Source organism: Copadichromis virginalis, linkage group LG11, assembly GCF_057382275.1.
Source record: "Copadichromis virginalis isolate Kocher_CV1m ecotype Utaka linkage group LG11, C_Virginalis_male_GT1.1, whole genome shotgun sequence".
NCBI lineage: Eukaryota > Metazoa > Chordata > Actinopteri > Cichliformes > Cichlidae > Copadichromis > Copadichromis virginalis.
In genome coordinates, this window is record NC_140628.1 from 23279324 (window position 1) to 23296538 (window position 17215).

Consider the following 17215-nt stretch of genomic DNA (forward strand, 5'->3'; position numbering starts at 1 on the left):
CAAAACATTCTGGCATGTAAACATTTAAATGACCTGCTCAAGTTAGAACTGAGCATCAGAATGAAGAAGGAAAGTGATTTAAATGACTCTGAAGGTGGCAGGGTTGTTGGTCCCAGACAGGCAGGTGTGAGTATTTCAGAAGCTGCTGAGCTGCACTCTTAGAAGGGATGTGTTAAAATTGACACATCATGTGTTAAATTTTAACACATGTGCTGCATCATATTAGGGACAACACATGATGTGTCAGTTTTAACACAATTAATGTGTCTGCTCCTTTAACACATCTTCTGTGTTAAAAAATGTAAACACAAGGATGTGTTATTTTGACACAAAGATGTGTTAAAATGTGTACATTTCAATTGTTTTTTTAAAAAAGGAGAAAAAAGATGGGTATATATTATACATTTATTGAATTCCATTTTTTATTTGGCATATTATAAATCATTACAAACTGAATGAACAACAGCTGTCAGAATCTTTTCAATTAAAATGTTTTAAATTAAATTTTAGCCAAAGCTATATCACAATTTCTACTTGACAAAATCAAACAAAATTCATATCCGACTAGCTTTCTATCTCTCTAGATCATTAAAATGTCAAAAAAATTGAAAAAAGGGCAATCATATATATATATATATATATATATATATATATATATATATATATATATATATATATGTATATAATGTTCTGATATAATCCAGACAATACATGAATTAAAAATTTTAAAGGTAACAATTGTCATCTTCAACAAATTGTCAACATTTAACAAATGTGCAGTTGCATGCGAACAGAAAAACATACATTTTGGCGAATATAGCATCCAGGTTATACAATTTTGTACCTTGGGTTTAAATACGAAAATCAAAAATTTCAGCCAATCAGTTCATATTGTCTGTCCTTTCCACTGCATAGGTATAAAAATGGTCAGTCCTGATAAGCAGTGTATTTGACAAAGATGCCAAATGAGGTTTCTCACCTCTGTGAACAGAGACTCTCTACATTTTGGACAGGTGAACATTTGACTTGCATCCTTTAATCTGTGCAATCAGCTCCAGTACTTTGGTTTTCCTTTGGGTGGACAGCGGCAGGTCATAGACAAACTCAAAGAAGGTGAAGACGGAGCCAAGTGGTGCTGGATAGGACAAGTTACATACCCAGTACAGTTTGAAAAGCTTATCCACAGCACACGTCAGGCCATCATTCAGAGAAATGGTTACTCTGTCATTCTTAGCAACAATGATGTACTGCCTGGTTGCCCTCTTTAGATCACCGATGCATATCAGCTGGGGTTGGTGTGTTGTGGATGATGCTTCAGGATCACTGCAAAGCGATGCAATACTTGTTCCAGGCTTGGAGATGGGGAAGATAAAGATAGATTTTTAGAGAAGTATTCAGTGAGGTGTAGACAAATGCTTTCCTCAGGTAAACCGTAAGAACTTTACTGAATACATACCAGTGCAAAAAAAGGCTGCAACGACTGGCACCAACTGGTGGGAGTAGGTGTGTTAACACACGGCGGGGGGGGGGGGGGGGGTTCTTGTTTCCAGGGCAGCAACTGATTTGAGCTTCGGAATGATACTGGCTTCCCATTTTTGCAAAAAGAGGTCCACCTTTCCTCCTGTAAGATTGCCAAACTCCAAGTCCAGCTTATGGAAATAAAAGAAGTGTTTAAGTTTAACATGAAGCATTAAATACATTAAATCAAAAGTACATTCTGTCCATTTGGTAGCTGTATGGCTAAAATCAAACTTTACAGTATCACATTTCTGTTACCCATTCCACATCAAGCTTACCTACACAGTGAAACATAACAATTTACTTGGAGTGGTATTTGAATACAAGTCCATTATTCCTTAATTTTAGCTATGATTTGGGTTCCATCAGACCCTGAGAAAAAATTAGGACTTTTTAGTTGATGTGATATTGTTTTACCTTTACCTTTGCGTTCATGCAGTTCCCTTTACCGGCTTCAGCTAATCTCCAACATGCTGGGATTTTCCCACACAAACTATTTCCAGTGTTTACAGAGAATAGTCTTAAGAAGAGAAAAGATTAGCCCTTTATTGTCACTGTACACGTACATCAAAATATCACGCAAGCAGCAGTTCTCTGAGTGAAAATGTCTTGTTTATGCCAGAGGTCAGAGCAGACTGACCAGGCTGCTTGACCATACTGGGCTTCACAACCCTCAGCTAAGAACAGGACACCGAGGCTACAATTTGAACCAAAAATAGAACGATAAAAGACCTGGTAAATGGTGCTTGGTGTGATGAGTCTTGATGTCTGCTGTAGCATTTCAATGATGTGGTCAGAATTTGGTGTTAACTACATGAAAGTTTGGATCAATGAAAGCATGGATTCAAACTGCCTTGTGTCAATGCTTCGGATTGGCGATTGTGGTGAAATGTTTATTGGGATACTTTCTTGTCCCATTTTGGGTGCCTTAATACCATCTCTTTGTGACTAAAGTGTAACCATCTTCTGAAGGCTGCTTCCAGCAGCATAATGCACTATGTCACAAAGTTCAAGTCATCTTTGTACTCAAATGGCCTCCACAGACACCGGAGATCAATCCAATAAAGCACCTTTGGGATGTGGTAGGACAGTAACAGTTGCAGATAGTAAACTATTATCTATTATCTTGTCTCTTACGTTTAGATTTTTATTTGCACATTACTTTTTAAAATTGCGTTGCATTAGCTAAGTTAACAATATAGATTAAAAACTTTATATGTGCTATACCAGAAATAAGTTCCAAATATTGCAATATGCGTAAGTAAAGAAAGTTATATTTCTAATAAAATAAATGTTACGTACTTTAATCTCTAAGCTTTATGAGTAAAAAAGCTACAGAAAAATAATAATATATAATAATAACTCTATTAATTTTTTTATTGTCTAATCCCCATGTGATCTAAGTCTCTCTTATAAAACTATTTACTTGTTTTCTACAAATGTATAAAGTTTTTTTTTTTTTTTAACTTAATCACTATTAAACTTAAACTTAATCAACCATTAAAATCTGTCTTTTTGTCTCGGAAAAGTTAGAAAAAAATAATGGTGGTTACCACGGGAACAGAAAAAAAGTTCTATTTGACACCCAATCATATTGGAATCTGTACGGCACGTGACTGTACCCAAACGACGCAACGGCAGAACTCCCTCACGCCGGAAGTTTACAGCCTGATCTTGACAAATGAAAGTCACCGGTAAAATAATAGCAGTGACACCCGCCATAGGACGTATTCCTATTCTGTGGAACATAAACACGAGTCAAAGATGGTTAAGTCACTTTTATTTTAAAACAGACCAGTGTTTACTGCAGCGACCGTAGTGTGTTTGGGCGCTAACTGACGAAAGCATTTGCCAGCTAACTCTCAACGACCAGTTACAGGATCATTTATCTACCTCAGAATATAGAAGATATCACCGCGGGGACAGTTTACAGATGGCAAGGAGACTGGGTCGAATACTCAGGGGCTTTCAGAGCCTCGGTTCACTCGCATTCATGAAGTCTGAACTCAGCAACCTCCCTGCCAGCGTTTCATTGAAGAGTATGGTGGTAGGTAGATCTGTGAGCCGTATTTTATGAAATACTTTTTCATGCTGTATGTGAGTTGTTTGCCGTGTCATGTTCTCCTCACTCCTGCCAGATGTTTCTCCAGTGTTGTGACTGTACAGCTAAAAAACCAAAACAAAACACATGGCCAGCGTGAGAGTTTGTTAGCTTGTCGCAAAAACAACAACAAACGAACACATTTATTTAAGATGACTATAACGTAGTGATTACAACTTAAAATAGCAGGCCATGTCACTACAACACGACCACAGAGGTCAACATCATCACAGATAACATAAGAAACACTTTATCGAAGAGTTGGAAAATGATTTTGTTAGCACAATTAAAAATGAAGTTCATTCAGTTCTTTTTCTTTTTGTGTTCTGCTTTGTTTTTGCCCTCCATCTCCCCTGTATAACGTTTTAAGAAAAACAATAAAAAGAAAGTGAAAAATGAAGTTCATTATGACAAACATGTAAACAGTAACAAATAATAGTGTTGTAGCTAAATATAATAACATACAATCATGTGAAGAAGGTTTTCCGTACTTCTTCCTGTTAAAAAGTACTACTAAAATCTACGTCCTGACTGTTTCCATAGGAATTAGGTATTCGAGTTTATATGAGTTAGAATTTATAAGATCATAATAATCTCCACATTTACATCAAGAAACTTATCCTGTTCTAACTCTTTACTCTTTGTGCTAACAACTAGTTGGCAATAAGGTCATTTACAATAGCAGAATGTCTCTATGCATGCAAGTGTACATATGCACCTCAAACACACAGGCATACAAACAGAATTAGGAGGGTAAGTATCAGTCAAATTCTCCTAATGGAAGTAAGACAACAGATTTATTCGATTTTAAATTATCAGCAATTCCTAAGATCTTTATAAAGGCAGACGTTTTGGCATTTTGCTGGTTAGGAGTATCCAGTCTTCCCAGGAGTTGACATCACAACAAATTCTCCCCAAGGTCAGATTGTGCAATGCTCAGAGAAATTGCAACATCTCAGACTCTACAGGCTTCAGTTATAATGATAAATATTAAAGTTCATAACAGTGCAGTTAGAAAATGGCAAATAGGGTTTGCTTGGAAGGGCTGCCAAGTGAATGTCTCTTCCTTATAAAAAGAGTTTGGCTGCATGGCTCAGGTTAGCAAAGTACCACCTGAACAAACATATCAGGAAAAATGTCCCTTTGACAGATGAGACCAAAGTGGAGGTGTTTGGTAAAAACGAAACAGAGCATATGAATACAAACACCTCAAACCCACAGTGGTGGAGCGGTGATGATTTGGGCTTGCTTTTCAGCCACAGGAGCTGGGTACCTTGCAGTACCCGTATTAACAATTCAAATGTGAGGACATTTGTCTGACAGCAAAAGTGGAGCTGACATTGAGTCATGCAACAAGACAATGATTTCAAACACAACAACAGTAAATCTACAACAGAATGGCTGAAAAAGAAAAGAATCAAGGTGCTGCATTGGTTTGCCAATATCAAATATAATAAATATAATATCCAATATCAAAATATAGCTATTTTAATACTTTTCGCTCATTTGGAAAATGTTTTCATGACCCCCGTTGACTTAATAGCACCACAAATATTAAAGCAGCATCCATATGGTATCTATATGAGACATCCACACTTTGTCATTACCCTTTCGCTACTAACAGACATTGTAATTCATTTCTCTGTTTAGCGAGCGCTTCCATCACTCTTTTCATCCAACCCCCGGGACTTCAGTCTTCCTAACTCCTCATGGGGCACAGAAATGAGGCAGTTGTATGAACATTATAACAGCCAATGTGAGGCAGTGACAGATGGAGGAGAGGAACAGGGTGGACTATGGAACAGACTGCCAAGCTACAATCGTTCTCTGAAGTATGCTGCAGGTAAATATACAGACCCAAAAGTTTACCTGAAATAAGAACAAGAGAATTTCCAAAAGCTCCAAAAGCTTAACGTGGCTGCTGAATGTTCACTTGTGTTCTTTCCCATCAGGTGGAGTATACCTTAGCAAAATAATCCAGGCAAAAGCTCGTCTTTTCACCCGCAACATCAGAGACCCGGGGGCAGCATTTGAGTACGTTATCTTTGCTAACAAAAAGGAGCAAAGGTGTGTGTGCATTTTCCAGGCTGGACACCTTCTGGAGGGACCACCAGGGTGAGATAACACACTCCTGTCCAAGCTTATCGAAGTCTGTGCTTTTCACGTTGTTATACTCCATTCTCTTTGTCATCCTCTCAGCCAGCAGCTTTCCATTAAACCCAAAGTGGCAGAAATAAATGGGAAAAAATAAAGGAAGACTTGTGAATTTTTAGCTAGACTTAACTCTAAATGTTCTGTCAAATCTCATAAGTTTTACTGTCTCATGTACCAATGTCTGTGCTTCCAGAAATGTCCACGGGGGGGCGATAGCCACTATGATTGATACCGTGACAGGAACTCATGCTTGTGTGCATTCTGGACCTGTTATGACTGCCAACCTCAACATCAACTACCGCAGGTACAAGAACAAAAATCAGCAAATTGTACATGATAAGAATATTTATTGAACATGTAGCACACCTTACAGAAATATGAGGATTAAACTGTTTAGTATATTAAAGGAAAAAAATGTTAGATGTTTTCATGTGTGTTGTCCTGCTTGTTAACATGGAGCATATTTAGCTGCTGGGCAGGGTTTATGGAAGTATCACTGAGGCGGTCATGCAGAAGTCATGAAGGTTTCTCCCTGCTCCAAGTCAGTATAATGAAGATCGACTCTGAATGATGTCACATAGATAATTCATTGTGGAAATTAAATATGCAGCATCGGTGTCACCGAGTCAGCCCAAACGGTTCACTTTCTTTGGTCAAGCACGGACCAACAGACATTTGCTCGGCTGCCCAGTTGTTCTGTTTAACACATAGCAAAATATGAATAATTACACATATAATTAACACAAAGTAACACCTCTTAGTGCACTACTTTGATCATTTACTGTGAGTTTGATCATTTTGTCTTGTTCCAAGTCCCATCCCGCTGGGAAGTACAGTGTTGATCGAATCCTCTCTGGATAAGAAGGAAGGCAGGAAAACGTTAGTTTCGTGTAAAGTGACCAGTGCTGACGGCGCCAGATTGCACACAGAAGCAACAGGTAAAGCAACAGGTTTTCCCCCTCCCACACACACACACACACACACACACACATACAAAATCTCAGATGGACATGTTACTGTGAAAGCTGCTGGTAAGTGGTACATCTGCTTGTCTGTTTTCTTCTCTGCAGCACTGTTTGTGTCAATCGGCGTCAGCCAACTAATGAAAGGGTGACACGAACACGCCAGCCAGCCATCTATGAAGAAGGAGACTTCAGAAACAGTGTGCATTTTTTTTGTTTTGTCTAAGTGGGCCATTAGTTTTTTTTTTTTAATTAAAAGGATGTACATATTTTATAGGTGATAGAAGGAAACTCTTATATTAAATAAAAAAGTTAACCTTCTATTTATACTACTAATATGTTGCATTTGATCTGATACTTAGCTCTACTTGACTGCTGCTCCTTCATGTTACTAACTCATGAACAAATTTACTGAACTAATTCAGAAGTATTGATGGTATTGATGCAGTATTGATGGTTTTAATTAAGACTGCTGTATTTGAGAACAATGTTATTGATTTAAATGTACTGTTCATTTATTTATCATTTTATTTTCTCCAAAAAAGCCTTTTCTATTGGTATTGCGTTGCTCATGCAGGTGGTGTGTTTGTCAGAGTTAAATAATCTGCATTGAGAAATAAAACGTTTTTTGGGGATACTTTGAAACTGATGATCTTTACATTTGAGTAGATTCCGTCAGACTTAATCTTGAAATAATTCTGTGGTAATCTGCTGAACTTAATGATATTCATAGGTTAATACTATTACAGTTTTTCTCGATTGCTAAAACACATTTCTTGAAACTACGCCTCATATCCTCACAACAGTAAACACAAATCCATAACATCTCACTCAATTTCCGAAACATCCTATTTCCAGGTCAAAATGAAGCTCTACACCCAAAACTATTCACTCCTGCTGAAAAACCAAACTTTGCCCTCAGACATCAAACACAAGCCCTCAAAAACACACACATTACAACAGAGTTTTGCACACTGGTACAATTAATTCAAAACAATAGTTCCAAAACAAATAGGTTGCTTATGGTTCTCCCCTTCAAAACCCTTGTCACATGATAAACACTAAAGACGCAACCAATGTATGTACAGTGGCACATTGTCATTCATGTACTATACAGTACAACACACACCAGAAACATTATCCCACCTCAGCATCTTGTCTTTGGTCTGGGTCAGGCCAGAGAATCTCATCCACATCACAGGCTATATTGGCCCCAGCCAGGCAGCGGGGGTAAAATCCTCTTGCATGCCTGATCCACCCCTGGCATGCATCTACTGATATGTCTAGGCAGGCCTCTTCCATGGCCTGAAGGAGGTGAACACGGACATAAGGTTCTCGGCCATACACTTTCCACCGCCATGCCGAAAATAACTCCTCTATCGGGTTTAGAAAGGGAGAGTATGCAGGCAGAAAGATATTAGAAAACCTTGGGTTATTGGTAAACCAGTCACGAACCAGAGCAGCGCGATGGAAGCTGACGTTATCCCACACAACAACGTAGTGAGGCTGCTCTGGCTGTGCTGGTTCCCTGTAGTCCAGCTGGAACATATGTTGTCTTAAACCATCAAGAAAAGCAAGGAGAAGCATAGTGTTATAGGGTCCTAGTACGCCATGGCGGTGGAGTACCCCTCGTTGGCTGATGGCTGCGCACATAGTGACATTCCCCCCACGCTGACCAGGGACATTTACAATAGCCCGATGGCCAATTATGTTCCTCCCCCTTTTCCTTCTTTTGGTCAGGTTAAAACCTGCCTCATCCACAAAGATTATTTCATGGGGAACAGGCCGTCCTTCAATCTCAAAGATTCTCTGCAAAACACATAACACAGTAGAGTCAATCGGTACCCTGAACCACAGTTCAAGAGTGCTGAAATGGCAGCATAAACTGCCATGCTGTGATGGTACACAATACTTTATACAGTATCAAAACTCATACCTGAACATATTCCACACGTTGGTTTTTCACTCTGTCAGAGTTTCGTTCGAAAGGGACTCGGTATGCCTGTTTCATCCGGAATTGATTCTTTCGGTCAATTGTGGAGAGGCTGATGGCATTTATGCCTCGAAAAAGATGATCATCCTCAATCACTCTCCTTTGAATCTCTTGCAGGCGGATTACATTATTTGCAATTACCATGTTTACAAGTTCCCTCTCTTGCTCCTCCGACAAAAGCCTTAACCTGCCTCCACCAGGTGGTCGTCTCTGTGTCCTACAAAAATAGAAGCACTCATTACTGTAACTGTCACACATTCATTTTACAGGCAAATAATGGAAACATACTGAAACTCAAGACACATAAGTTCAGTAACTTAAACGTTACTGTACAAAGCAGTCTTACTGCAAGTACACCTACCTGTTTTCCTCCCTGAAGGTTCTGATGATGGAGGCAACAGTGAAGCGACTCAAATTTGGTTGTACTCGTTGCCCAGCCTCCCTCATAGTCATCCCATGGACAAGGACATGGTGAACTAAAGTGGCTCGAATTTCATCCGAGACTGACTGTCTTCTTGCCCTTGCTCTTCCCCTTCCTTGTCGCCGTCGTTCTCCACCTCCTTCACCACGTCCTCTTTCTCCACCACGTCCTCTTCCTTTGCATCTCTTTGGATCCATTGTTTCAAACCTGAATGAGCTGACTTTGGCCCTTTTATCTATCTATCGCAGGTTCTGATTGGTGTGTGCTAAATTTTGACTCCTAGTGTTTCCACCTGGTTAATTGTGTGCTAATTGAGCTCAAGCTATGCTGACTTAAGTTAACATTATTGCATGCTAGTGCTTTCTAAATGACTACATGGTGTAAGCACTGTAAAATGTAGGGATTTGTGTGTAGAGTTTTGCAGTAACAGTTCACCAAATTTGAGTCATGTGTCAAAGCAGGGAATAGTGTTTATAGTTCAGGGAAATGGGTGAGCTTTTTGAACAGTAGCGTTACGGTTTTGAAATTTTAGTTTAGAGGCCTGGTTATAGTGTTTAAGCAATCGAGAAAAACTGTAATAGTAAACACTGTGTAGTAAATGTTGAAAGGTTTAATTAAGGGATACTGAAATATATGTGATACAACATCAGCTTACTACTTTTTGTCAGTAAATCACACAACTGAAGGACGAATGGGTTCTAAATTTATTCTTGAAGTTTTGTGCCCCTTACATCACAAATGTTACACAGTTTTGTTTTTCATGTGTGGGTTGTAAACTGTTACCCCCCGTGTGGTGGTTGTGGTTTTATTTGAATGTGGGGTGTGAATTTGCATGCCATGAGAAATTATGACATACAATGAAGGCACAAGGACTTCAAACCCAAAATCGTCACGACAACTGGCTGTTTTTTACACGAGCTGGTTATTCTCGTTCACTCTGACACTTTGAACGCGTTTCTACATTCAGAAACGGCTGACGGATGCCGCAGTATGCCATAATAAGTAACACAGTCCACATCACAGAGATCAGTGCTGCTCTAGCAGCCACTGCAGACCACAGTTCTACAAAACATGACACCTGAGAGTATGTAGAGTACTGTTTTTGATTAAACACATACTGTACTGACTATAGGTTGAGGACAACATACCTCCCGAATAGGCTGGCATCCTGTAACTGAGGAGCAATTACAAAATGACTCCAAAACATAAAAATATTATATGTGGGATTAGTTTTTTTTTAGGGAGGTAGCAGGTTCACTTTATTTATATATATATATATATATATATATATATATATATATATATATATATATATATATATATATATATATATATATATATATATATATAGATATATATATATATATATATATATATATATATATATATATATATATATAGATATATATATAGATATATATATATATATATATATAGATATATAGATATATAGATATATAGATATGGAAGAGCATATGGGAGAAGGATGCAACCCATAACGGCAATGCTCAGTGGCTAGAGGATCTGAGGGCTGACCACAGCGACCTCCCTGAACAGGGTCCAGTAACCATCACAGTGGCAGATATCCAAGAAAGGGTCTCCAGTATGAAGAGTTGGACAGCACCAGGGCTCGACATGGTTCACGCCTACTGGCTGAAGAAGCTGACTGCACTCCACGAGCGTCTGGCAGCACAAATGAACCAGCTGCTAGTTAACGAGAGACACCCGGAATGGCTAACTGAAGGCCGGACGGTCCTGATCCCCAAGGACCCCAAGAAGGGACCGGTCCCCTCCAACTACCGACCAATAACCTGCCTCAGTACTACATGGAAGCTCCTGTCAGGCATCATATCGGCTAAGATGAACAGGCACATGGGTCAATACATGAGCGGGACACAGAAAGGAATTGGCAAGAATACCAAAGGTGCAAAACACCAGCTACTGGTAGACAGAACAATCAGCCGAGACTGCAAGCCCAGACTGACCAACCTGTGCACTGCCTGGATTGATTACAAGAAGGCCTATGACTCAATGCCCCACAGCTGGATACTGGAATGCCTAGAATTGTACAAGATCAATGGGACCCTAAGAGCCTTCATCAGGAACTCAATGGGGATGTGGCGTACAACACTAGAGGCCAACTCCAAGCCCATAGCACAAGTTACCATCAAGTGCGGGATCTACCAAGGAGATGCTCTGTCCCCACTGCTGTTCTGCATAGGCCTGAACCCCCTCAGTGAGATCATTAACAAGACTGGCTACGGATACCGACTACAGAACGGAGCAGTTGTCAGCCACCTCCTGTACATGGATGACATCAAGCTGTATACCAAGAGTGAACGAGACATCGATTCACTGATCCACACTACCAGGCTATACAGCAATGACATTGGAATGTCGTTCGGACTGGAGAAGTGTAGTCGGATGGTAACAAAGAGAGGGAAGGTAGTCAGAACTGAGGGATTGAACTACCAGAAGGCAACATTGCAGACATAGAGGACAGTTACAAGTACTTGGGGATCCCACAGGCGAATGGGAACCATGAAGAGGCCGCTAGAAAAGCTGCAACCACCAAGTACCTGCAGAGGGTCAGGCAAGTCCTGAGGAGTCAGCTGAATGGTAAGAACAAGATCCGGGCCATCAACACGTATGCCCTGCCCGTGATCAGGTACCCTGCTGGGGTAATAGGCTGGCCAAAGGAGGAGATAGAAGCCACTGACATAAAGACAAGAAAGCTCCTTACCATGCATGGAGGGTTTCACCCCAAATCCAGCACCCTGAGGCTGTACGCTAAGCGGAAGGAAGGGGGCCGGGGACTGGTGAGTGTCAGCACCACAGTCCAGGATGAGACAACGAACATCCAAGAATACATTGGGAAGATGGCCCCAACTGACCGAGTGCTCAGTGAATACCTCAGGCAGCAGAAACCCAAGAAAGAGGAGGGAGACGAGGAACCATCATGGAAGGACAGGCCCCTGCACGGTATGTACCACCGGCAGATAGAGGAGGTGGCTGATATCCAGAAATCCTACCAGTGGCTGGACAAAGCTGGACTGAAAGACAGCACAGAGGCACTAATCATGGCAGCACAAGAACAAGCTCTGAGCACAAGATCCATAGAGGCTGGGGTCTATCACACCAGGCAAGACCCCAGGTGCAGGCTGTGTAAAGATGCCCCAGAGACAATCCAGCACATAACAGCAGGGTGCAAGATGCTAGCAGGCAAGGCATACATGGAACGCCATAACCAAGTGGCCGGCATAGTGTACAGGAACATCTGTGCCGAGTATAACCTGGAAGTCCCGAGGTCAAAATGGGAGATGCCCCCAAGGGTGGTGGAGAATGACCGAGCTAAGATCCTGTGGGACTTCCAGATACAGACGGACAAAATGGTGGTGGCTAACCAACCGGACATAGTGGTGGTAGACAAACAGAAGAAGACGGCCGTAGTGATCGATGTAGCGGTTCCGAATGACAGCAATATCAGGAAGAAGGAACACGAGAAGCTGGAGAAATACCAAGGGCTCAGAGAAGAGCTCAAGAGGATGTGGAGGGTGAAGGTAACGGTGGTCCCCGTGGTAATCGGAGCACTAGGTGCGGTGACTCCCAAGATAGGCGAGTGGCTCCAGCAGATCCCGGGAACAACATCGGAGATCTCTGTCCAGAAGAGCGCAGTCCTGGGAACAGCTAAGATACTGCGCAGGACCCTCAAGCTCCCAGGCCTCTGGTAGAGGACCCGAGCTTGAAGGATAAACCGCCCGCAGGGGCGTGCTGGGTGTTTTTTATATATATATATATATATATATATATACATATATATATATATATATATATATATATAATATCAAATATGTACGATGACTACCTGACCTTTCAGAGCTAAGTTAAAGTCATAATGCACCATGTCCAACCAGCAATATATAAGAGCAAAGCCTTCCTGCTTGTAACTTTACATAGACTTTCAAATGGCTTGCTGAGACCATGACATCAAATGTGAATGTTCATTATGCAGTGCAACCCAATTAAAAAGTATTAGTTTAGCTATATTTTCATTTCAGATTAGTTTTTACCTTATAGTTGTTTTGTCACATTTAAAGTCACATGAAAAACAAAGATTGTATTGGTGTCTGTGTAGCCCTGTTAAAAAGCAGAGTACACCCCATAATTCATCGTCTTGTAGAATCAACTACAATAACCTGAAGTATTTATTCTCTTCTTGCTTTTGTCAGTCTCTCACGTCATGGTGGAGGAATTTTGGCTCACTCTTGTTAACAGTGTTCCTTTAGTTCATTAAGGCTCATTCATGCACACCTCTCTTAAGGTCTCACTACAACATTTCAGTCTTGTTCAAGCCTGGACTTTGACTCGGCTGTTGCAGCACCTTGATTATTTTTCTTTTTTCAGTCATTCTGTTTTGCTGCTGTGGATCTTTCTCCTGTCGCATGATCAAATTCCATCCAAGCGTTAGCTGTTGGACACATTGGGATTGGAATAAGATAACACAAAGATAAGAATCTGGATGGCCCCTATACTCTTTTGCCTGGAAGACTTGCAGTTTAATATTTAACATCTTGATTTCTCAGTCCACAGGCTGATTTTCCACTATCCCACACTCCACCTTAAATGAGCTCAGCCCTGGGGAAGGTACAGATGGTTTTCTTTGCGTGGTACTTGTTTGTCTTTGTCCTGTCTTCCTCCCCTCACCTTCAACCAGTGAAAGATGATGGCTGCTGTCCCTCTCTGAGCCTGGTTCTGCTGGAGGTTTCTTCCTGTTAAAAGGGAGTTTTTCCTTCCCACTGTTGCCAAGTGCCTACTCATAGGGGGGTCATCTGATTGTAGGATCTTTACCTTACAATGTAAAGCGCCCGGAGGTGACTGTTGTTGTGATTTAGTGCTATATAAATAATAATATTAATATAAATGAAATAAAACTGTACATAATTTAATTTTTGTAAGCAATGATAAAGTATGGTTTTCAGAAATGTTCTATATGTGGCTCTATAATATAGTGGTTTGCACATTTGCCAAACAAGCAAAAGATTCCTGGTTTAATCCTGGGAGGAGACTGGGTTGCATCAGAAAGGGCATCAGGTGCAAGAATATGCTGAATGACCCCTTGCGAATTAGAGTGCAGCCTTCCTGGGCTCATGCAGTGATTTCCACTACAGATTTGTGTGTCTATGTGTTTTTAAAATTCAGTGCTGCTCAAGGGTCTGAACATCGCAGTCAGTCTATTAAGAGAGCGTAAAGAGATTTATAAATGTGTGTGTATATATATATATACACACACACATATATATGAAGAACCACAGGTCATGAAATCTTAAAAATTCTTGGTCATTTAGGAGAATATTTTTAAACCTTTAAACAGAGTGCCTCTGTTGTAAAGAGGTTTTATGCACAACTGCAAAAAGTGACTGTTTAAAGTTAATATGAGAATAATTATTTTCAAGAAATTTTTTTTTCTGTTCTGCTTTTTAGTAGATCCTGTCAAGTAAGTTTTTATGCAGCAGTCAATTAGTGGTTTAAGGTCTACAAGCCATACAGACTTTCAACTGCCTTTAACTTTAGTTCTCACACAGTTTGGTCGAATGTGTGGTTTCTGAGTGTATGGGCTCATCACAGTACAGGCCTGGTGGTCTTTTCAGGGCCCCTCATAGCTTTAACCTCAGTAAAATTGAGATGGAAATGCTACCAAAGTTTTTTAAAACCTTAATGGTGTGTGAGCATCTGTGTGTTTGTGTGTACGTGTGTATGTATGAGTGAGTACAGGACAAGTGAGCACTAGCAGTGTTTTTTTTTCCTTTCCCCTGAAGAGCCATGTGGTCAAGTTGGGTATGAGGAAGCGGGTGGAGGTGTTTCCACTTTCAGTTAAAACCACCTGCAGCATGCTCTGTCCAGTAGCATTTTAGTCTTCAGTGCTTTTTTTTTGAGGGGCCACAGTTTCACAATCCCACGGCCTTGTCATGAAATGTTTTGGTAGCTCTGAAGAGGATTCAGTGTTTTAGTTCTCTAGTTCACAGGTAGATTCTCAAATACTTAGACATTAACACATTTTCTCATAATTTAGTTTCTGTACACCTCCAACAATAGATTTTAGATCAAAGGTCAGTTCAGTTTTTATCTTCAATAAATAAAAAGCATGGCCCTGTTGGGTTGAGATCAGGTCATCAGGACATGGCCACTGAAGAATATCCCACTTCTGTGCTTGGAGAAACTCTTAGGGATGTTTCCTGGAAAAGTCTAATCTGGAAGTGGCTTGCAACTTGTGAAGCTGTTTTTCTTAATTATGGAAAGAATATTTTGATCATCCAGTCTTTCAGGCTTCTTGGTATTACTGAGCTGACAATGCATACCTGCTGTTTGAGAAGGAACCGGAGTTTTGATTTGGACAGCTAAAGATTTTTTTGTTTGTCCTCTTTTACTCGCATGGCATCTCTTTGTTCCAATGAACAGCTATCAAAGCTAACAAAATGACTTCAACACATGGGATCAACTCCAGATCCTGCTGAATCTGTTCATGGAATGACAAGGAACAGGCCTCACCTGGCCATGCAACTGCTGGTCAGTCAATTACCCCGTTGCTTTTGAGGCAAATGGGGGACTGTGTATAAAAATAAACAATTAATTCAAAATTGCAGTTAAACCCCTTCAGTTAAAGTGTGCACATCGATCTAATCTTGATTGTTTGATTCAAAATAATCCCCTGTGGTGGAGCACAGAGGCAAAACTAAAAAAAAAAGAAAAGAAAAAAAGAACAGTACAAAATTAAACCAAAAACAAACAAATCAAAATCCAAAACCTTAAGCATGTAAATATGCTTTGTATTGTTCTTTGCTGCAGTTATTAGCAACATTTGAAATGAAAATACTCACTTTCTCACAGGTTAGCTAGCCAACACATCACTTAACTGTTTTTACAGCATGTGTGTTTGTTTGTTAGTTAAAGCGAGCCATGCAGCATTCACTCCCTCACTGCACCTCTGAATTATTTTTTTTAAGTACTTTTAGCATAAAAGAATCAGAATCAGAGTCAACTTTAAACACAGGAACTTTAACCCTAACAGCCTTTGAGACTTGTAATCTGTAAATGCTGGTAAAAGTGAAAGGACTTGATAAGACCCTGAAGTGATTCTTGGTGATTTAGATGAACTCCAGTGTTTTGAGTGAGTGTTGGATTATGAGGATTATGATTTATTATTGCGAGTTAATTTTTGTAGTAAAATGATTTTAAAATATAGCTGAACAAATGATTAGTAGTTTGACACACAATTATTTATTTATTTATTTTGATAATTAATATTATTAATAATATTAATAATTAGCAGCTCAGTTGTTGTGTACATAGTAGTTCAACTTAGTTGTTAAAGTAGTTAGAACAAATTATAATTGACTGCTCAAAGACATGCTGATCTAAGGACATACTAAGATTTTTTTTATTGACGTTTAAAAACATTGTTGTCGTGAAAGAAATACGTCCTTACGAAGAATGAAAAGTGTCACTATCACGTGGCAAACATTAAATCAAGATAAGATTTTGCAGCCCGGGTTCATATGAGTTGTCTGCTACAGGCTACTTGAGTAAATGCACTCGGTTACAGTCTGTTTCCCTCCTGACATGCATGTGTCTGCACCATGTCTGCAACCACTGTACGAGCCATGTCTTAGAGGATTTACCACAATGATGTAAACCGAGAAGACGTATCGATTATTCATCGTTTTCTTTTTGTCCTCCCACCCGTGTTAAAATGGGGCATAAAATAACCCCTCCGTGTATGCCATACTGTATGGGCAGGGCCCTACGAGTAATTCTAACAAAAATGACACCAACCCACGAAAAGGGATTTTTAATTTAAGGATGTTCCATTTCCATACAGACTGAAATCTAACGTCTCCACCGTGCATTTTATTTTCTCGATTGGTGTGGCGGAAATTTGTGGCAGCAACATGGGATTATATTTCTCAACCGAGCACTTCAAAGCAAAACCCGATCCGGTGCTATTACGTAAGAGCCGGTGACATAACTCTCTCCAGCCTGGGACGGCTAGGGCGCACTGTGAGCGCAAG

At 40.1% G+C, this 17215-nt stretch overlaps 2 protein-coding genes across 2 annotated transcripts; one reads left to right on the forward strand and one right to left on the reverse strand.

The window, feature by feature from the left end:
• The first annotated feature begins 3118 nt into the window (after positions 1 to 3118).
• them4 (thioesterase superfamily member 4) lies at positions 3119 to 7380 on the forward strand. Its single transcript, XM_085473840.1, has 6 exons — positions 3119 to 3565; positions 5270 to 5462; positions 5572 to 5734; positions 5967 to 6077; positions 6587 to 6711; positions 6844 to 7380. Exons 1-6 carry the CDS (start codon positions 3452 to 3454, stop codon positions 6885 to 6887), a joined length of 750 nt encoding a protein of 249 aa, XP_085329966.1. The 5' UTR covers positions 3119 to 3451; the 3' UTR covers positions 6888 to 7380.
• A 208-nt stretch (positions 7381 to 7588) lies between these two features.
• LOC146698631 (uncharacterized) lies at positions 7589 to 9723 on the reverse strand. The gene is made up of 3 exons (XM_085473839.1): positions 9090 to 9723; positions 8672 to 8945; positions 7589 to 8544 (listed from the first exon to the last, which is right to left on the reverse strand). The coding sequence occupies exons 1-3, from the start codon at positions 9344 to 9346 to the stop codon at positions 7873 to 7875; spliced, it is 1203 nt and encodes a 400-aa protein (XP_085329965.1). The 5' UTR covers positions 9347 to 9723; the 3' UTR covers positions 7589 to 7872.
• Between the last annotated feature and the right edge of the window lie 7492 nt (positions 9724 to 17215).